At 48.9% G+C, this 21,500-nt stretch overlaps 1 protein-coding gene across 2 annotated transcripts; it reads right to left on the bottom strand.

The window, feature by feature from the left end:
- Nucleotides 1–981: 981 nt before the first annotated feature.
- ETS2 (ETS proto-oncogene 2, transcription factor) lies at nt 982–19,689 on the bottom strand. 2 transcript variants are annotated; one of them, XM_067739502.1, is made up of 10 exons: nt 19,409–19,688; nt 15,298–15,369; nt 11,969–12,080; nt 10,463–10,582; nt 9,945–10,145; nt 8,346–8,429; nt 7,094–7,318; nt 6,019–6,282; nt 4,068–4,186; nt 982–3,163 (listed from the first exon to the last, which is right to left on the bottom strand). In XM_067739502.1, exons 2-10 carry the CDS (start codon nt 15,367–15,369, stop codon nt 2,948–2,950), a joined length of 1,413 nt encoding a protein of 470 aa, XP_067595603.1. In that variant the 5' UTR covers nt 19,409–19,688; the 3' UTR covers nt 982–2,947. The 2 variants fall into 2 exon arrangements, with proteins under 2 accessions (XP_067595603.1, XP_067595605.1); XM_067739504.1 differs by lacking the exon at nt 10,463–10,582 and having other exon boundaries at nt 19,409–19,689.
- Nucleotides 19,690–21,500: the final 1,811 nt, after the last annotated feature.

The following is a 21,500-nucleotide window of genomic DNA, read 5'->3' as shown; positions in this document are numbered from 1 at the left end:
AGATCCCTGTGGGGCCTGATTTTCTTCAAAATGTATCCCAACAGACTGATGCAGAAGCCAATATAGGAATCCAGCTCTTTCCCACTAAACCAGACATCAAAGAGATTTAAAAACATGTAAAATAGTGCTGTTCTCGCTTTTTGGGAAAAAGTTATTTTTTATAAAATATTAACATAGATGTAATTTCAAAAATGAATCATAGTTTTCAACTTGTTTTAATTTCTAATACGGTTAACATTGAGGACCAGTGGTGTGCTAGTAAGTGTTTAATAACCTGCTCCCTGAGAAGGGCTGGTGGGGGAAGCCCTGACTTGTAGCGCTTGCTGGTTTCAGGGGTGTAACTTACTCTCGTCCCAAACAAGTTTGAGCTACTAAAATACCTCGCTGATGCAAAGTTGGGGAGAGGCCCTCACCTTCTGCTCTGGCCAGCCCGTGGCAAGCCGGCTTCACCACACCACTGATACAATCTACCTAAGTTTTTAGAATCCTCACTTATTTTGCAGAGTAGAAAGGTGGTCCAAGAATGAGTTTGAGAAGAGGTGTCCTAGGGACCACCAGCCTCATCTATGATAAGTCATCTCGGCAACATCAGAACTCCAGGGGAGTCAAGGTCTCAGTTACAAGAGTCCTTGAACTTCAAACTCCAATGCTCTTATTAGAAACATCCTAAAATCTCTTGTTATCTCTGCCAACCCCCTGGCAAAGACTAGACCCCTGTATTTTTCTATTTTAATCTCTTCTTGAAAATTTTTCGCTTTAAGGAACACTTTGGGGGAATTCCTTCAGGAAGTGCTCACAGTTGGTTCCAGCTTGGTCCCAATTTACTAGGGGATGGGTGTGTGAAATCAGTTAAAGGGAGATGTAATTCTGAGGGACTGAGCAGGTGTGTGTCCGGCGGTTCTGAGCCCAGTATCCTGACTCCACCGCCTCCACGCCGGGGGGTCGGTGGGGATGAAGAATGAGGACCCTTACAAGGAGGAGTTTATATAAACAAAATACTTTATTATTTGAGAAAGAAAAGGCCGAATTACAAAACTTTTATACTCAAGTCCTGTTCATTACCACGCCAAAGGTTTACCATGGATTTGATTTTCCATAACGATTGGGTTGCGCCACATAAAACTGCCAACTTCGTAGATGAAACACACACACATTGGCAATTTCACGTGGTCAAACCCCATATAAAACAAGCCAATAGCTAAGATTTCTTTTTGGCAGCAAGATGTTCCCAGTCCCATGTCTGTTGATGTTATAAACAGATGTCTGAGAGATAAACAGGTCCTGCTTGAGAAAAACACCTTGTGCGTAGTGATACTGCAATACAGTCTTGTGTGGGTTCTGAGACTGTGTGGTGCCCCTTCCAGCTCTGCTCTGCCCCGCTCGCCCTACCACCCAAGCCCCTGGTCTCATCGCACGGATGATTCTTCTTTAGAGATGTCACCGATGGTCCTAGTACCTCCTCATGCTGCTAGTGAGGGCTGTCCAACCTTGAAACCGACTTGACTCGATCATTTACAAAAGGCAGGAGGCACAGGCTGAACCAGGGATTCCTTTGAAACAACTACTAAAGTCTCCATCACGATCAAGATGTTTTCTTCACAGGAATAACCCCAATCCCTTCTCTTTCCCATCTTGCTGGTCCTCTCTTTGCCTCTGGGCATTCTGCGTCCAAGAAAATAAAACTGTGGACACTAAGCAGAAAGGAGCAGCTTGGTATCCAGAAAGCCCGAGACTCGACAGGTAAACAAGATGGGAAAAATCAGGCTTTACTCACGTTCAAGAGGTTTAATAAAGCTTCCCCTCCCCCTGCACCTTCAGCTCTGTACGTCAACTGTACGTGGAGCTGAGGTAAAAATAAAACTTTCTTTACAAATTACATTTTTTTCCAGTGAATTACTTTTGCAGTAAAAATAGCTGCTACATAAATCCCTCCTGATCTCTGAAAAGGAGTCGCATATTTCCAAAAATAGTATTCTTATTTTAATCAAACAGCATAATTTGGGGTACGGGAAGGAAATGGCTGGTCAAGGGGAGGTTCGTTGTTGGGGGAAAAACAGTTGAACTCAAAAATAAGTTTTGTATATAAACTGATTTAAAGGCATGCATAGAAATGGAAAACATATGCCATTTATCAAGAAAAATACTGCCTTATAGCTTTTACATTACAATTAAAGGAGAAGCAGAGAGGCCAGATGGGCCCCCAGATAATAACATTAAGTTTCTTATAAAAATTCCCAAATGTACAAAGTCCTTGCCATAGATAACCCAGACAAAACAAAACGAAAAAAAACAGGAATTAACCCTCTTAGACCTCATTCCTGTAGGTATAGTAAATGTAAATAATACACACTTTACAACTTCTCTTAGTCTGTCCTGGCAGATTAAATGTTTGCAAAATACCGTCTGCATCCTCATTTCACATACAGTTATATAATTATTTTAAATTACAATATACAGTTTCTGTTAAATAGGTCTGTTAGGGGATTTTGATAACAATTATAAGGTTACAGTCATATATACAAACTAACTTCTGAAATGGCATGATTGTTTCCTTGCACTCTCTTCCCCCTCTGAACCAGAGACCTCTTTGGCATTGGCGTTTCCCGGTTGCAAAAGGCAAAAGAAAATCCAAAAGTGTGTGTCCACAAGATGCTCGCTCCTTTGAGAAGACCCAACAGCCCGAAAGATCCTGTCACGACACAGCCCTCCCAGAGCCAGGACGGCTGCCTGGTGCTTCTTCTGGGCCATTCTAATGTAACAGCCTCTTAAGTTGCGTGTTCCTGGCAGCAGGAGTTAGAAGCGAGAAACTGTGCTGCTTTCGGCAGAGAACCGCGGTACCAGATGAAATAAGGCCGCTGCTTCTTGGAGACGTTCCCAGATGCGTTGATCCTGCCTCTCAGGGTCCTTGGATGCGTCCCCATGGCCCCAGTTCCGGCCCCGGGCGGCTTCAGTCCTCCGTGTCCAGCTGGACGCCCAGGATGGCGTGCAGCTCCTCGGGCGTGAAGCCCAGCAAGTTCTGGAGGTCGCACACGAAGCGGTACACGTAGCGCTTCCCCGACGTCTTGTGGATGATGTTCTTGTCGTAATAATAGCGTAAACCCCTGCTCAGCTTCTCGTAGTTCATCTTGGGCTTGTTTTTCCGCTTTCCCCACCGGCGGGCCACCTGTGGGACGGATGGAAAAGAGTTCCATTCAAGTTGGCAATTAAGAAAAAGTGCATCACTTTCCCAACAATAATTCGGATGCATGCTCACTTGACCACTACGTAAGGACCACAGAGGTGTCATCTGCTTCTGTGCACAGGCCAGGGCTCTGCATCCCCCCGGCTGTTTCTCGGGGGATGGAGGGAGGCGCTGATGCGAGAGCGAGGTGACCCCACCCAAAGCTCCGTCTGCGGAGGCCTCTCACTCAGCAAAACCCCCAGGAGCCAAGGGTTCAGAATCAGGGAGGTCCTGAGACGAGGGAAATGCTGTGTCCCACCCACCTCCTAGGTTTGAATTCTGATCCCCATGTCCACAGCGGCTGAGGGGAATCAGGACCTCAGGACACTCTGCATCCCTCAGTGCTTCTGCTGCCCTAGGATACTGGGGAGGTGACAGAACGCACTCTACTGGTACCAGAGACCAAGGGCTCCCCCCTTACACTGTCCTCGAGGGGCTGGTATCGGACCTGTCCTCGGCGTTCTCCTCCAGATGGGGCTGGAGCAGCTCTGCCAACCTCATCCGAGGAGCGGGCTCAGTCCCTCCAAGGGAAAAGGCAAATTTCCTAAAACATCTTCAGATGATCAGGCGAGAGCCTCAGTTGACAACTTTCACCTTTTAACTAGATGACAGAGCAGGGTGGTGAAGCCTGCCTGGGGCTGTGTGCGTAAACAGGGGACACTATAAACTGTTCATCGGCGAAACAAGACTCCACATTTCCCGACAGTCAGGCACGCCTCCTGTGGAAGTGCTCTCGTCTGTATACTGGTGACCCCTTTCCTGCACCCAGAGAATTGGATTTGTGAACCCCACGGGATGGAATCAGGTTTGAGAGCCTGGAGAGCAAGTTCCCAGGTTCTGGACGTACCTCGTCGGGGTCAGCAAGCTTAAACTCCCATCCGTCCCCCGTCCAGCTGATGAAAGACTGACAGGATTTGTCGGACAGCAATTCTAGAAGAAACTGCCACAACTGGATAGGTCCGCTTCCTGAGGGGAAAGGGGGTGGGTTATGTTTTTCTAGGTTTAAAATACAGCATGGCTTTAATCATTCTACTGAACCAAGGAATGTGAGACCTGGCTCTGGACTGAGTGCCAAGGTGAAGGCGTGACTCTGGGTGCTGGTGACAATCCTGGAGGGCTTCCTCCACGCCCCCTGCTCCTGAAAAAGAGGCCGCTGGGCCCCTGATTGCTGGGTTTGGTCTTTTTGGAAAAAAAGAAAAAAAAAAATCTGGGCCACCAACTCTTGGCATCAAAATTTCTCACCCTAGGGCTTCCCTGGTGGCGCAGTGAGAGTCTGCCTGCCGATGCAGGGGACACGGGTTCGTGCTCCGGTCCGGGAAGATCCCACGTGCCGCGGAGCGGCTGGGCCCGTGAGCCATGGCCGCTGAGCCTGCGCGTCCGGAGCCTGTGCTCCGCAACAGGAGCGGCCACAGCAGTGAGAGGCCCACGTACGGCAAAAAAAAAAAAAAAAAAAATTCTTCACCCTATTTAATTGTTCCTTATGTAATAACTTTCAAGGTTTATTTCTAGAAACACCCAGTGGGACAGGGATGCAGGCGGTGGAAGGAGCCTTTCAACACAGGATGAGGCGTGTCATTCTCCGAATCCCATGCGTAGCTTTCTTGCCAGATGACAATCGGCAAATTGCTTAACCGAAGACTTGCTTTACTCAGTGGTCACTGGGGCATCTGGGGTTGTAGCCATGGCCTCACCGCCTCTATTTGACGAGGTATATGCTCTGCAAAGTGCTCTTCATATACCTTTTCTCGATTAATACTTAGAACTGCCACCACCTTGTGAAGTATCACCGTATCAATATTTTAAAGATGAAGGATAAGATGGGCTCAGCAGCTGGGTGCCTTGCCCTGGATCCCACGCTTATCCAAGCGCCGTTTGATAAGGCTGTGTGACCTTTGTGACCACAGACAGCTATCTTCCTCTGAGCCCATTTCCCCACCTGTAAAATGGGTTAATACCACCCATGCTAGGCTGTCCTAGGGTCTACTGACCATATGCCTACCACACTGACCTGGCAGGCAATGAACGGTAACTAATATTAAAATGAAAACCACCAACACCATGTCTGTTTACTTTCTTATCAGGCCCTGATGCCCATGTATGAAAATTACAGCAGTTTCCACACTCTCTGAGTATTTTAACACTTTTTCACGGCTATTCGTTTTATGTGACGGAAAAAAAATGGGTGTCTACGTATTCTTATTTTAACCTATTGGATTTTTTTAAAGCAGGTATTTTTTTTAAATCCCCAATGGCCCCATATGTTCAAAATATGAAGGAAAAAAAAAAGCACATTTAAGGACACATGAAGCAATGAAAAAAATTTTCTGATATTTTCGCTAAAGTACTGGAAATATCTGGTTCTAAAAACAGCTTTAATATTTGTCCCCGGCCTAGAATAGCTCTTACCCAAACCTTCAAAATAAGATGGATTTGAGAAGCAAGCAGAGGTAAACAGTCCCCGGGTTACTGGAGGCTGGCTCTGCTGCCCCTCCCCCAGCCAGTTTACATTCTCTGAAATTCCTGGCGTGGCTGAGTCAGGGCTTAAGCCTCCACAGGCCCGCGTCCCCTGCTGCTGCTCTTCTAGGCACTGGCCGGGCACATCCCAGGTGAGGGAGCAGCAAATTTGGCCTTTTCTGAATTCAGGGAGACAGCTCGCTTGGGTTCAGGATTACACCCCACGCATAAGACGTGGGGGTGTCAACGCAATGTGGTCCAGCGAGAAACGCCCTTGATAAACAGGGCGGGTGCAGGGCTGGGCGGGTGCAGGGGAGGGGACGGGGACCCGGGGTGGCGCCCACCTGTGAAGCCGGCCAGCACGGCCGCAGGTATAACTGGTTTGCCTTGCTCCACCGGGTCGCTCCTTTCCTGGATGTAGTCCTTGAAGGACATGGTCGGCTTGCTGAGGCCCAGGGACTGGCTGCAGTCGTCCTCGAAGCTCTCGAAGGACGGTACCCGCTGCACGTCTAGCAGGGACGACTGGCTGTTCCAGGACTGCAGCAGCGACTCCGAGCTCTCGAAGCTGTCGGCGCCTGTCTTGGCGGAGTCGTGGTCTCCGGGCTTCCCTGGCAGAGACAACAACGGACTCTGACCCTCCAGGACAACAGCACGTCTGGTGCTACCACCCACGGAGGCGGCATCGTCGCCATTGCCTCCTTTAAGTGTTCGCCCTGCTGGTTCAGAATCACCCAGACTTTTCACGATGCCCTGAAACAGAGCTGCTTATTCCTTATGAAACATATGCTACACAATCGCATCTTCCATCAACGGCAGGATGCAGCTCCGAGCAGAGGGCTGCACAGCAAGGAAAAGGGCAGCAACGTGGACGGACCTCAGGCACACACAATGCGAGCAAAAGACAAACACAGGAGAAAACACAACCCGCGTCAAGTTCAAGAACTGGCAAAACTATGGTGATAAAAGTCAGGACAATGATGGGGTGGGGATGCTATTAACTGGGAGGGGGCGTGAGGGAGCCTTGTGGGGTGCTGGCACCCTCTCGATGTCAATCTGGGTGGCTGTCACACAGGGGTGAATATGGAAAAATCCAACCTGAGCTTCACGCACAGTACACACGCATCTCCGTACAAAGAGATCTGTCACCTTCCTACACTGCCTCCCGCAATAGCCCACTGCGTGGACGCCTCTGGCCACAGGAGCAAGGACTGTGTCATTCACCCGGCACCCCCAGTGCCTGGGACCTGAGATACGTTAGGAGTAAGCTCGCCGAGCACCACTGTTGGGACCGTGACCCGACGGACCAGTCCTTGACCTCCTTCACTGGCTGAACTCCGGATGTCTGAGCTCATGTCACCGTGGCTGCGGGATCGAACCAACAACCCTGCTGAGAAGGGCAGCTGGAAGCCTGGATCTTACCAGAACTGCTGGAGAGCAGATTCAAGGTGGCGGCCGGGAAGTCCTGGCTGATGGAGCAGTAGTTGACGCTGACGGTGCTAAGTCGGGCCTTGGGAAACATCTGGAAGTCCTGCTCGGGACCGAGTGTGCTGGGTGCTGAGGATGCTGGACACAGGCCATCCAGGAGGCCGCCTTTGGGGTAGCTCTGCGTCTGCATTCCATACAGCGCTTGCTCCACGCCAAAACCTGCAACAGGACCACAGATGGCAGAGCCGTCAGGTGACATCAACGTGATGACCAGAGACCCTCCACACCTCAAAACGGAGCGCGAGCAGGTCTGCCCGCTCCAGCCCTCCCTCCCCAAAACCCCAGGGGACGTGTGAGCTTGGGTGGGCAGCTTTTCTGCTGTGTCCTCCTCTTCTCTAAATGTTCGTCTTCTCAGTCAATGAGCCCTTTTCCAAAATGCCTGCAGCCCCTGGACCCCGGATGCAATGCCTCATGTGAATATTTCTACATCTCTTGTTTTTCAAGTGCTTCCATGTGAGCCTTGGGACAACAGGGTCACTGGATCTTTCAGCTTCTGAGGAAACTAAGGCTCAGACAGATGAAGTGATTTGCCGTTCAGCCAGTGACCCATAAGGGAGTATCTCCAGTTGCCCTGCCCACTCTGGCTAGAGGACCACCAAAACCTACACTCGCCAGTGTCAACCACCGCGGGGGTGGTGGGGGGACAGAATTCCATGACACCTATTGAAACCCCAAAGTTCAGAGCAAATTTAGTATTGCTGTCCACACACTTCCTGGGCCTGCCACCTTTGTTTGTTACACTAATCTGACCACAGCAACTGGCTCACTCCATTCTGCCCCTTGAGTTATAAATTGCCAATTTGTAGCCCTGGCCAAAGCAAAGATAACGTAAGTCACTGATGTGACGTTAAATTTTCTAGTAGCCACACTGAAAAACTAAAAAGACACTGGCGAAATGAATTTGAATATTTTACTTGACCTAAGAGAGCCATTATCATTTCAATACGTAATCAGAATTTTAAAAATTATTAAGGAGATACTGACGTTCTCTGTTCAATACTAAGACTTTCGGATCGGGCGGGTGTGCGTTATATTCTCAGTACACATCTGTGTGGACTGGCCGCACTTCTGGATTTGTGAATGTGTGTGATCGCCGTATGCGACAGCGCAGGTTCTGCCTTCGAACCTTCCATGAATCTAACAGGAAGACTCAGAAGCTCTTAAGGGCAGAATTAATTGCACTGACCTAACGAATTGCTATTAATCCAATGAGGAACTGAGTTGAGGTGTGAAATTTCTTCATACTGATCTTCTGTCTTTTCTTGGTTTTCTGAAAAATAGACAGAGGAGACATAAGATTATAAATTGAGAGGTTTAAACTACAGAAGAACAAAAGTTCCTTTCTGAATTACTGTTCTATGGTTATTTCAGCATAACAAAATGCATTTTAGCACTTCCCACTTAATCTGATGGTGTTCCATGTCATCATGTCGTTTCAAAGCACTAGAGACAGAAATGTATTTTTCTAATAACTAGAATAAGTCTTCTAAACTCCTCAGTGCTGTTATTGGCGAAGCTGAATTTTCTAGTATACAAGAGAGATCTAGATGGTGTACTGTATTCATCTATGTAGTCGACAAAGGGTTAAAAATGCTTACAAAGTACCCCCCTGTACCAGGGGCTGGAATACAGCAGATTAGTAACATGGACACAGTTCCTGCCCTGGTGAAGCTTCTGACCCATCGCCTCAAACCCTGAGGTGTGTCCAGGGGTGGTGAGCGCTGTTACAGAAAGAGAGGTCAAAGCAGTGCTATGGGCATCCGAACAGGGACACACACGCTCAGGAACTTAAAGGGAAAAGGTTAGCATTCCCTGTACGTGCTTACGTCCTACAAATACACAACCACATGCACGCCCACCACAAATCCAGACCCACACAGACTCACACAGCGAGAAATGACAAAACAGGTCTAACTTGCCAGCAAATAGATTCACCAGAAACTTGTCAGACCAGACGTGTCCAAGTTCAGGGAAAAGTTGAGGGTCTTTAAGTTTCCCTGGCCCTCAGAAGCCATAACTAAGAAGAGCTGGCAGGCGACCCCGAGAGCTTTTTAAGATTCTGAGTCTGTGACAGACGTTGAAACTCAGAGTTTAAAATCAATTAAATGAGGAATACTTCCCTAAACTCTTCTCACGGGCTTGTTTTCTTACATTTTCAACTTGAAGGATTCCCTCACTATACCGTTTCTCCTTTGTAACTCAATATATTTTTAACATTGGTCTCAATGCTCTTTTTAGGTCGAACTCAAGACTTTCTATATAAGAGCTCTTTTTACTCAAAGGCCAGGTCCTGTATAATATGTCAGTGTGTAAATATGTATCAATTACTTCTACATTGGTTTATAAACATAAAACAAAAAACTTCTCTGTTGGATTCCATTTGGTCTTAGGAAATGTTACTATAAAATTCCCAGTTTACCTGAACAAAGGCTCACTTTCGCCGAGGCTGACTTATTTCCTAAGGCTCTGTGAGGTGAGCTCCGAACACGGGCCTTCTTGCTGTCTCCTCACCTGAGCCACACGTATGCCTCCAACTCCAACTCATGACGTCTGGCGACACTGAACACCTTGGTGACTAGGGCTCCTGCCTTGTGGCCAATGCTCCCCACACACGTACTTAAGTGGAGCCAAAATCCATAAATCACCGTCACGTAGCTGACTCACGCCAATGGCATTTTCAGACAATCTGTCCTACATCACTGAAATGCCAACTGTAGAGGAGCCCCCCCATCACTCTTCCCTGCTATGCTCACCCCGCCTGGGGAGCCCAGGCGTTCACCGGTACCTTTGATCATCTGCTCCAGGTGTTCCCAGAGAATGTCACCCACAAAGTCAGGCGCCAGCTCCAGAAAGCGCTCCTTGCCAAGGTTACACAACACCTGGCCGGTCATGCCGAACCTCTGGAGGTTGACGTCCACCAGACTGAACTCGTTCGTGGCCCAGAGAAGCCACTGGCACACCTGTTGCTCAGTCCACAGCCAGGGATCTACCGGGGAGGGAAGAAAAGGACGCAGTAAGGCCAGAAGCACTCCTGATTTACCCGCAGAGCCCAGACGGGCACCAGAGTCCAAGGAAATGAACGAGACACCCAGGAAGATGTTGAGGCACTAAAAGCAGTGCTGGATGAAGTGTTCAGTTGGTTGGATTTTGAAATAAAAACTGGCTCAGCTTAATGACAGCTCTGTCCCTCTTTTCAATACGCCCTAAACAAATGGTTGAAATTAAGTCATCTCAAGCTATGGCAGCCTGAAGGCTCTGTCTAGTACAGCGCAGGCGCAGAAAGCTCCAGGAAGGAGCGCTTACTCTTCGGGATGCCAAGGCGGCGCTGCTCCTTTTTGAAGCCACTGAAGGTAGCTTTTAAGGCTTGACTCATCACAGCCTTGCTGCATGGGGTCAACAGAGGCAACTCACAGTTGGTCGAGTCTGGAAAAGAAACCCCACGGGGATGTTAGGAGTTCAAGCTGGCAGCAACACAGGGAGAATTGGGGGCGGGGGGGAGTCTTAGCTTCTAGGGAAGAACAATTCTGATCTCAAATCTTCCACATCATTCCTTAGATGAGTGTAAATATTAACAAAAACTGTGTTTTTGACTGCAATGGAGAAAATATCATACATCTCATAACTACACTTATTTTAAAAAAATCTAAAATAAAACAAGTTTGATTTTTTGCCAAACTTCATAGAGCAGTGACGCCTAGATAACGGTTCTATTTAAGACTATTCTTAATTTTCGACAATGAAAGAAGTTGCAAGGTTTTTGGCCAAAAGCCTTAAGGGGTTGTAAATGGCTAATTTGGAAGCGACTTCCATTAAACTAAGCGGCAGCAAAGGAACATCAGATGTAACAGGAACACACAGCACTTAGCACCCGTGACGTCAATTTTTATTGAAACACAGCCTTCTCTGGATTCCCTCGGCAATTTCAAGAATGATAAATGACGGTCACATGATGGCACGCTTACGCAAGCGTGTGTGTTTTAATTAATTTTCTGGGCTGTATTTTCTAGCACCTACTTCATATGACAAAGTAATTTCTGGAACGTTTCCAACTAATAACTCTATCACAGTAATCTCAGAGGCATTACTTGACGTGCTATTCCCTTAAAAAGAGTAAACAACGGGCTTCCCTGGTGGCGCAGTGGTTGAGAGTCCGCCTGACGATGCAGGGGACGCGGGTTCGTGTCCCAGTCCGGGATGATCCCACATGCCGCGGAGCGGCTGGGCCCGTGAGCCATGGCCCCGCTCAGCCTGCGCGTCCGGAGCCTGTGCTCCGCAACGGGAGAGGCCACAACAGTGAGAGGCCCGCGTACCGCAAAAACAAAACAAAAAAAGAGTAAACAAGGACGTTAAGAACTACGGAAGCAAACGCAGAGGGGTAAAGATGAGCAGGAATAATTTGTTGCCCCAAAACTCGGGGTAGGGGAGGAAGATCCAGCTAAGGACCTGGATGAAAAGTTGGGGTGCATTTTAATGTCTACTGGTCTGCTTCGCAGAGGGGACTGGGAGATGGGGCCGGGGCTAGCTGCAGTGTTGAAATATCCTAAGGAGAAGCTGGGGAGGGGGGGGAACCCCTGTGGTTTGCTCCCAGCAGGGCACCCACCCTCCCTGGGGTGTGTCTGGCAAGTGAGGACTTCAAGAGTCACCAAGCGCATAAAAAAGGAAAACTGTCTTCTCTCAGATCTGAGCCTCTACCGGACTTTTCATACAAAGATTCAAGATACCAACATTCGCCACTTACGAATCATAATGTAGGAACTGAACTACTTAGGGACATCACGCTCGATTTGTCAAGTCTGAGTAACAAATTACCAAGAGCAATTGAATCCAAGCCTGTCGGCACCTCCTGGAGTGTTTGCTCTTCATTGAGGGAGGGGAAAGCAGCGAGCAGGGAGCCATCAAAGGTGTCAAAGGCAGGCTGGCGCTGCAAAAGCAGAGGGAAAGAAAACTGAAACGTGACATTTCAACTTACTTAATGACCTATTTTCAAAGTGGTCCACGGGCAGCCTCACTGATACCCCCTGATTAAGCTGTCAGTCATAAAGCCACGCGTGGAATCAACCAGTCTGAGTGGACTTCTGACAGGGTCCAAGTGACCAGAACGATTCTGCTTTACTCTGGATCACTTACAGGCCTACCTTGGAGATACTGCAGGTGGGGTTCCAGACCATCAGAATAAAGTGAATATTGCGGTAAAGCGAGTCACACAAATGTTTGGGTTTCCCGATACACATAGAAGTTACGTTTACATTATTAATTGTGCAATAGCGTTATGTCTAAAAACTATGCGTACCTTAATTAAAAACTACTTTATTGCTAAAAAATGCTAACCGTCATCTAAGCCTTCAGAGAGCTGTAATCATTCCACTGGTGGAGGGTTTGAAATATTTCGAGGATTACCAAAATGGGACACAGAGACACGAAGAGAGCAAATGCTGTTGGAAGAATGGTGCCGATAAACTCAGGATGCAGGGTTGGCACAAACCTTCAATTTGTAAAAAGCGCAGTAAAGCGAAGTACAGCACAACAAGGTCTGCCTGTCATCAACCGCAGAGCCAGAATGACTGGGAGCTTATTTTTAACGGCCTAACCAATTTAAATGAATAAATTAAGTAAACAAACCTAAAACCAAGAGAATCTTAGAACAGTGCCTGGAGGGACTCAGAGACCACTGCGATCCAAACACCTGGGCGGGCTTCCCTGTGGCACAGTGGTTGAGAGTCCGCCTGCCGATGCAGGGGACACGGGTTCGTGCCCCGGTCCGGGAAGATCCCACATGCCGCGGAGCGGCTGGGCCCGTGAGCCATGGCCGCTGAGCCTGCTCGTCCGGAGCGCAACGGGAGAGGCCACAACAATGAGAGGCCCGCATACCGCAAAAAACAAACAAACAAAAAGAAAAACAAACACCTGGGCCTTCTAAGCTATTTGGGAGAGATGCTTAGGCTGTGTGTATAAGAAAAACGACTTGGTTCACTGCAGTTAAAATGAAAGGCGAGTGATTAAATGAAAATGAAAAATCAAACAACAAAATACATTACTTTTTCTGTTGAAGCATTTATTCTGAAATGCTTACCATGAAACACTGCAACTGAAACTACATGTCTTTCCTTATCTATTCCAACGGTTCAGAAAATAATAATACATATGAGAACATTCCTTAAGACTAAATTTTGTAAAAGTTTAGTGCATTGAAAAGGACACCCCTCCCCCATCATCTATTAAGGGGAAAGATTTCTAAAGGAAATAGGTTTAAAGTTAAACTATCTATAATTTAGGGGAAAGAGGGGGAGAAATACACAAAGATACGCCTGGAACTGTGAGGATTTCTAATAATCTCAACTAACATTTACAAATGGAATAGCCTTTAATGTAAGACTCATTGGGACTTCCCTGGTGGTCCAGTGGTTAAGACTGCACTTCCACTGCAGGGGGCATGGGTTCGATCCCTAGTTGAGAACTAAGACCCCCTCATGCTGCATGGCGCAGTCAAAAAAAAGGAAAAATGACTCATTTATGAGTAGCACATGTAACAGATAAAGGCTTGATTCATCATTGCCTAACCTGAAGAAAAACGTGAAGGTTATATGTTTCCAACATAAGCTGGAAATCCCATGCCATGTGCAATGCAATGACCCATCCGTTGAGTCATCAATTAAAAAATGTGTGAGACATTTACAAATCAAACAGTTTGTGTGTTTTCTTTTTAGAAATGCAGAACAATGAATGACACATTACATAAGAAGTAGGAGCTCAACCCAGTGATGTCCCAATGATGTTGGAGTCCAGCTCCCCAAAACCCAAAGCAAAGATGTCCAATTGCCCAAAGCCCAAGGGGGAAAGACCAATCCCGAGAGTGTGAAATACTCATCTCAGCTTATGAACTACCTTCTAGCAGCACCAATTTTGGTGAAATAGCCAACAGATTTTTAAAATTCCCACTAGCATTGCCCAGTGACTAAGAAATGCCTGCCCTTTCCTGACTGTACTCCTGACTGTTCTTTTTTTTCAAACCAGGAAGCCAGAAGACAAGACAAATTCCTGCTGCGTATTTCAACACATCAAATTTCAGCAGTGACAGTTTCTTCTCCAAGCCCAGAGATCGCACAGGCATTGTCAAACTCTTCTAGTTTATAGGAGAAGTCTTCTCTCTAGAGGGGTCGTTTCAAACTTAATACCGTAATTTCTTGGATGGTTTCTGCCATGCCAACACTGAAAACATCTGACCAAAATGAACAGAAAAAAGAAAACCTCGCTGACCTGACGTCTGATAAGTTTCATGACACTCTAGAAAGGTCTGTGCCAATTTTTGCCTCTTGGGGTTCTATCAGACAGATAACCTCACGCTGATCCACTGAGAAAAATGTAACATGCCAGAGACACATCATCATACAAAACACCAAGCTAGGAGAAGGCTAATTTAAAATCGCTGTTTCTGAGACATGTTTACTACTCAGCACTAAAAAAACCCCAATCAAATCTCCCTGTCACATTTGTAGAAGGCAAATGGGAAATTATCAGTTTGTGCTGCTAAAGAATGTTCCCCAAAGGGACTGAGACAGAAACTACACAGAATGTTTATGACGCAGCCGAGAAGGCTCTTTCATCTTGAATCTGTTCTTTGGTTTACATAAACAGGCGCAGTTGTGCCTGGAAGGACACAATGGATGAAGACTGCCTGCATCCCGGTGGGCACTGACCCTTCTGACGGGAGCTGCAGCAGCAGCTGCGCCCGCCTGCCTCTTCTAAGCTCTTTCATTTCAGTTCTTAAACAACTTTTCTGTCACCCAAGAAAACTCCTGGGGGGACAGAACAGATAGCTCCTCCAGCTCTGTTCTCTGGAGAATTCATAGGATTTTTCACCTGGTAGGAGCCTCCGAAAGCAACTACAAAGGCCTCACCATCTACAAATTAAATGGTTTCATATCTTGGAGGACAAGTTGAACAAGCACCAGGACACCCATTTTGCAGACTAGAAAACGGAGGCCCAGAGAGATTAAGCAAACAGTCCAGAGTCACACGGCCAGTTAATTAAAAAGCTAGGGCTAGAACCGGTCTTCTGGGACCCAACCCACTGTTTTTTCTCCTAGAGATTGAGTTTTCCAATTTTTTTTTTAAGTTTTAATTAATACTTGTTCACTCACCTTGAGTGTCCCTCTGTAACTGCTGGACACAGGGGCCACCTGGTCCATGTTCTTGATTCCAAAATCATTCATCTTAAAAAAAAAAAAAAGAAAAAGGAAAAGAAGGGAAGAAAGTCAAAGAGGCAACAAATCAAGTCCACGTCCACACCTAATTCTGGCTGAGTTGGCCCAAGTTCTCCAGCCCTAACAGGTCATTCAAAACTGAATGCCAGGAATTCTTCTCACAAATGGGATGCTACTTAAGTAATTAAATAATAATGCTGATTCGCTGCTGAATTCTATTTAGATTTGAGGCATACAGATAAAGTTGCCTTCTAGCTGGCTGGGTGAGCTGGGCTGGGGGCCTGGGTCCTTCCAGGACAGGAGTGGGAGGATGCTCAATTCCAAGGTTCACCTCGGGGTGTGGGCTGCCGGGCAGGGGAGGGCTATCTCCCTTATGCAAGGGGGACAGTCAGCTCAACCTGGGAGCTCCAGGGCAAGCACAGGGATGACGTGCCACCGCAGCTCCCAGATCCGGGAAAGCCTGCTGGGAGACCTGCCTCGGAGGCCCCCTCCCCTCTCCAAGCTGTGAGGAAGCACAGGCCCAGGAAACAGATAAAAGGGAGAACCAGGGCTGCAGCTCAAACCCTCCTGCGTTGTCTAGATCCTCCTGCGTTTAATACACAAGCTCAAAACACGTCTGCTTTGCGTGTTGCTCAGCTGTGCATCTCTTCAAGAGGAAGTAATTCTGATCACAGATCTGCCTTACTTGCTTGGATGGTCTGGGCTTATCCTGGGCCTGCACTGACCAACGTGGCGGCCACCAGCCACGTAGGGCTCCTGAGCGCTTGGCACTGGGCTGGGGCGAACTCTGATGTGCTCAGCATGCAAAACACACTCTCAATTTCAAAGATTTCGTAGCGAAAAGTAACGTATCTCAGTACTAATTTTGTATGTACTGCATGTTTATGTAATATTTTGAATGTGCGAGGTTAATTGAAACACATTGAAATTAATTTCACCACATTTACCGTGGCTATTAGAAAACTTAGAGTTGCATGTGTGATGGGCATTTGGACAGTTCCATATGTGACCTGTGATTGCTGTAATCAACTGAAAACTTATTTGGGGCCCTAAAATGTAATTGTTTGGTGGGGTAAGTTAAACATTAATAAGTGAGAAAGGTACTTAGATAATCCTGCCTTAGTGTTAGATTAAAAAAACAGAGCAACTAAAGCTGATTTTCAAATAACCTGGGAATCCCCTACGACAGTAACCCACCCTCCCCGCTTCACGGCCTTGAACTGGGGGTCTAGAAGGAAGCTTCACGGGGTACCTCTAACTGCCTGCCCCGCGGTCTCCACTGAGGGCTCCTACCTGTTACAACCAAGAACCCTGAGTAATTAAAACATTGTGCAATGGATAGACTCACTGGCGGAGGCAAACAGCTTATTTTCCTGTAACTACTTAATTCGAGTTTGTACTTTCTTGTTTTCTCTTTATAGTCAACGTTATGGCTAAACAGACCGCCCAACAACTCAGCATACAGACACACACACCCTTGGCTAGAAAAGGCACTATGAGAGTAGAGTCCCAGCCACCAGGGAGACCAGAGGCACTGGACAGGCCTGTAAAAACCCTCAGACTGCGGGTAATTATCTTGGGGGCCAGCGGAGGCGCGAAAGCTTTGACAGTAAATCATAGTTGGGGGTGGAGGGGTGGGAGCAGGGGTTCAGAGGGGCGGAGTTGTCCTGGATCAAAAGTGACCGCGTTTGCTCAGAATCTCCACTTGGTGGATCCTGTCATCCACCTGCACTCAAGAATCAATACTCACTACTGATGATCGCTGCCCTGGTAGATTCCACCTTGCTAAGGGCGAAGCCTGAGCTGGGGCACCACACCTTCCCACCTCACTCAACTGTCTTGACATCCCCGAGCGGCAGATGTTATACCATCTTACAGCGAGGCAACAGAGACCTCGGGATCTTGGCCAGGGATCACACAGCTACGGCGGGGGCATCTAAGGGGCACAGGGCAGACCAAAGCCCCGGGGAGTATGGCCCTACCTCCTGAGCTCCTCCAGGAGCCAGGATCACGATGAGGCGTGCGCCCTCCTCCCAGCACATCAATAAAGAGCAGCGATGGCACACAGATATCTTTAGCCTAGGCCCCTGCTCGAGACGCTTCATGATGTGAAATGCTCCTTAATGTAGAACTTTATGCCACTGACCCGGATGAACTAAGTCCCGTCACCGGCTGATTACACCAGCAAGCCTCAAACAGGAGACCAAAATGAAAGCACCCCTTGGGTGTTGTCAGCTACCCATCGTCTTTGCCTGGTTTGCGGACTTTATTCCACATTCTTCAGCTTCACGGAGACGGACAGAGAATAGAAGTGGAAGGCAATGGAGAAGCCTCGCCTGATTTTTGTGTACAAATACCAGGAGGAAAGGCCGTCTACCACTCCCACATGAAGAGCTGCAATGACTAGCTATGGAATAGAATTCTTCTGTTGTCCGGATTTTAATTTGTTTTGTAGAAACCATGTAGAATTAAAATGCTCTACCGATGGTTTCTGACAAACACATAACTAATCAAATTTAAGTTCCCTTATTTTACTCAACACAGCTTGTGAAGGTGGCAGACAGGCCAAGTTTCTCCACCTAAGTCAATTTCACATTTAGATCTTTTTGGTGTTGCCCTATTGATCGATGCTTTTGAACAACAGAAAAAAGGGAAAATGGCAGAAATGGAAGGGCTGAGAATGGTTAAATTTTAAAACAAGCAGAACTTGCCGGACAACAGTACCCTTATGGAAACAAGTGATCGCTTATGTGAGATTAGAGCACAGGTTTCTATTTAGGTAAATTTAAAAAAAAAGCAAGAATAAAGAAAAACAAGCCTGAAACGCACTTTTGAAGATTAGTTTGCTTTTTCCTTTGAAAGTTATCAATCTAGAGAGAGGAATGACTAATCCCAGAAATGAGTGTTTGATTATTTCCCTGCAGGACTCAGAGAGCTAGCATTTACTGTACTGTGATATCATTCAGAATTTTAATAAATCTTAACTTAGAGACTTATCTCTCTGATTGGTGGTGATGTGGGCAAGCAGACAGTGCACAGCCGCTTCCACTGCACGGAACAAACATAATCTCTTACGGGTAAATTAAAATAAATTACCCCTATCTCCAAAGAGAACTGCTCACTTCTTTACTTTCTAAACCAGCAGTAGCAGGTCAACTACTATTTTCGGATACCCTAACACTGAATACAGGCCAATATAAAAGTCTCATGTGCTTAAAAAAAAAAAAAAAGCCATACACGCTCAAACGCTGTTACCCCTTCATCCAAAATGCTCTAAGAACGGGAAAATAAAGTCAGCCTTGTGCACCCGCATCTCCATTTCCGACAGGCTCCCCATGTTCGCCTCGCAGGACCGAGGGGCCCGGACCCAGAGGTCCTGGGGCGCCCGCGGGGGTCCTACTGGAGCCGCAGGACCCTCCAGCCGGCCCCCTCGCCCGCTGCCACGGCCGGGCCCCGGACCTGGCCGCGGAGGTGACCGGGGGATTGGGATCGGCGCGTTTTCGGGAAGCCGCAGCCTCCCAGGTGTTTCAGGCGCCCGGCACCCCAGATCTTCCCGGGCCCGGCGTCCTCCCCGCAAACCCGGGCGCGCCTCTCCAGCGTCCCCCACCCCTTCGCGAAATCAGGTCCGCCGGGCGCCCACTGGCAGGAGCCCCCCTACCACGCCCGCGTTTCCTTTTAAAACAAAAGCAAGTGAAACAAGCGGCGCGCCCCGCCCGCCCCTGCCACCTCGGCGACCCCGGGGCCGCGGCCCAAGTTCGCAGCCTGCTCCGCCCGTCACCGCAGGGCCCACTCCGAGCTCTGCCCGCCGCCCCGAAAGCCACTCGGCCCCAAGAACACGAGCCCCTAGCGGACCGGATCCCAGACGCTCGACCCCCGAATACTACGGATAGCCGCCACCCAGCCTGGGTCCCGGCTGCGCCCCGGGATCCGGACCTCGGCGCCACCCACGTCCCCTGCCCGGTTCCTGGGTTCCCCGGTAGAGGATCTGACGCCGGAGAACGCTCCCCGCCGGACCCCGGCCGCCCGCCCGGCCCGATCCCGCTCTTACCGCGCCTCTTCGGGCAGGGCCGCCGGCGGTTCGGGGGCCGGGCTCCTCCGTGCGCGCCGGCTAGGGCGCGGGCGCGGCCGCGGGCGCGCGGCGGGGGATGTCTGGGAGGCCGGGATGGGCGGCGGGCGGCAGGCTGCTGGCGGGCGGGCTCCGGGCGCTCGGGTCTGGGGCTACACCGCACTCCGCGCAGCCGCTGGAGGAAGTAACCGGCTGGTCCCCTCCGCCGCGCGCTCTTCAGGAGCGGGGGGAGAAGGGAGGACAAGAGGGAGGGGAGACGGCAGCGAGGAGGGGAGGAGGGGCTGAGGGGGAGGGGAAAGGAGGGAGGGGAGTGGAGGAGAGACTGCAGAGGGCGGGTGGAGGGGAGGGGAGGGGAGGGCAGCGGGAGGGAGGGGGAGGAGAAGAGCAGGGGGCGGAGCCGGACCTTTCAGGCGGGACCTCGCTCGGCGCCTGATGTCACTCGGCTGTTCCTCGCCTGCTGTTCCAGGGCCGCTCTGGGCCGGGGACTCCGAGGCCTGGCGCCCCGTGCTCTGTGTGTCCCGGGAGCTGAGGAGGAGAGTCGTTCTTTGGTTTCTTCCCCGGGTCCGGAGGCTTTAACCCCAAACTTGCCCTGGCAGGACTGGAGTAGTACTGGTGCCACCGAGTGGCCGCAGGGCTTGGGGTCATAAGGGATTCATCCTGGCCCCATTCTTGGACCTCCTCGTGGATTTAGGATTGCTGATCATTTTTATTTCTGATCATTCTGTCATGCTGACGCTGAGACGATAAAGATGCAGAATGGGCCCTTTTATGGGTCACGGAGTCCCCCTGCTCCGAGAAGCCCCATTCCCACAGCCGCCGTGTGAGTGGCGCCCCCTAGAGCTGAGCGGTGCCTTAGTAGTAGCCAGCCTTGACTGAGCTTCCCTGGGCTAATTCCCCAAGGCATTATTGTCCCCACTTTAAATGTGAGGGAGTTGACCCTCAGGGTAAATAACTTGCCAAGTCATAAGACATAGAAATGGGAAATTCAGGGTTGCAACTCCAGTTTATCTGACTTCTAACTAGGATCAAAACCATCACCCACACCTCCTATTTCCATTTGTAGCAGGAAATATTCAATACTTGAGTCCCTGGCTAGAAACGTGCACATTTCCTATTCAGATTCAGGTCGGATTCCCAATATTTTGGAGGAATATTTAGATTCCTAAGAGTAGTTATAAAATAAAATAGCTCAGCTTAGGCAAGGCCAGGGGCTGAAATTTGGTGCGTCTCAGGGACTGCAGTGCTGTGAAGGGAGAGAGGAAAGGCCTCACTTCTCCGTTACCAAGGTTCCTGGTTTCCATGGCAACCCTAAACCAGGAGTTATCCAGATAATTGAGATACTACTGCACCTTAATGTTTCCAGGTACCTGAGGGTCTCCGGGTATCACCATTGCATGGGTCAGAGGCAGGGTCTACACGGCTCAAACAACTGGGTGCTGGAAGATTGATATTTCCAGCACATTGAACTGATTCTGATGGTTTCTCCCTGTACATTCAGGCCTGGAACAGAAATCACAGATAGGTCAAGAAGGAGTTTCATAAATGGGATACAGATCCATAGTAAGTTACCATGGAGACATAAAGAGTATTTTTTTTTTTTAACTGTAGCAGAAAATACTGACTCATCTGGGCTGCAGTTTCCACTCATAGAGGGTCTTTTCCCCCAGGCTACTGAAAGCATCTGATAAGCTTGGTACAGACAGCCATTAGGTCAAGTTCAGTTGCCCGGAGTGGGGCTGCCTTGTCCATAGGACCTGTTCCCCTGCCCGTGGGTCTCCGGTGCTAGGTGATCAGGGGCTCCCTGAGTCCCTGAGGTCCACTGACTCTTTGGGAAGACATCTTTCCTCCTCGAGGGGCTGGTCGGGGGAGGGGCGTTTCCAACACATCTGAGCAGAAAGACGTCAAAAGAAGTGGCACTGGAGTCTGGAGACAGTCCGTTCCTGACAACCAACTTTTCCTCTGCTCTAACGGGCTAAACCTTGGGCCAGTTCTCGCCTCTGTAGAAGCAAGGGTGATTATGGCGCCTATGTCATCAGGCTGTGATGGGCATTTGACACAGAGCCAAATTTGTAAA

The sequence above is a fragment of the Pseudorca crassidens genome, chromosome 5 (genome assembly GCF_039906515.1).
Source record: "Pseudorca crassidens isolate mPseCra1 chromosome 5, mPseCra1.hap1, whole genome shotgun sequence".
NCBI lineage: Eukaryota > Metazoa > Chordata > Mammalia > Artiodactyla > Delphinidae > Pseudorca > Pseudorca crassidens.
The sequence above is the reverse complement of the archived record's forward strand: the minus strand, read 5'-3'. Positions and strand labels throughout refer to the sequence as shown.

Bases quoted from the DNA above. Each gene is read 5' to 3' on its own strand.
- ETS2 (XM_067739502.1), bottom strand. From the start codon at position 15,369: ATGAATGATTTTGGAATCAAGAACATGGACCAGGTGGCCCCTGTGTCC. The intron at 8,430-9,944 runs GTACCGGTGAAC...TCTATTTTTCAG, and splicing joins CCTGGAGCAGATGATCAAAG to AAAACCAAGAAAAGACAGAA. The intron at 3,164-4,067 runs GTACGTCCAGAA...TCCGTCCCACAG, and splicing joins AGCTTGCTGACCCCGACGAG to GTGGCCCGCCGGTGGGGAAA.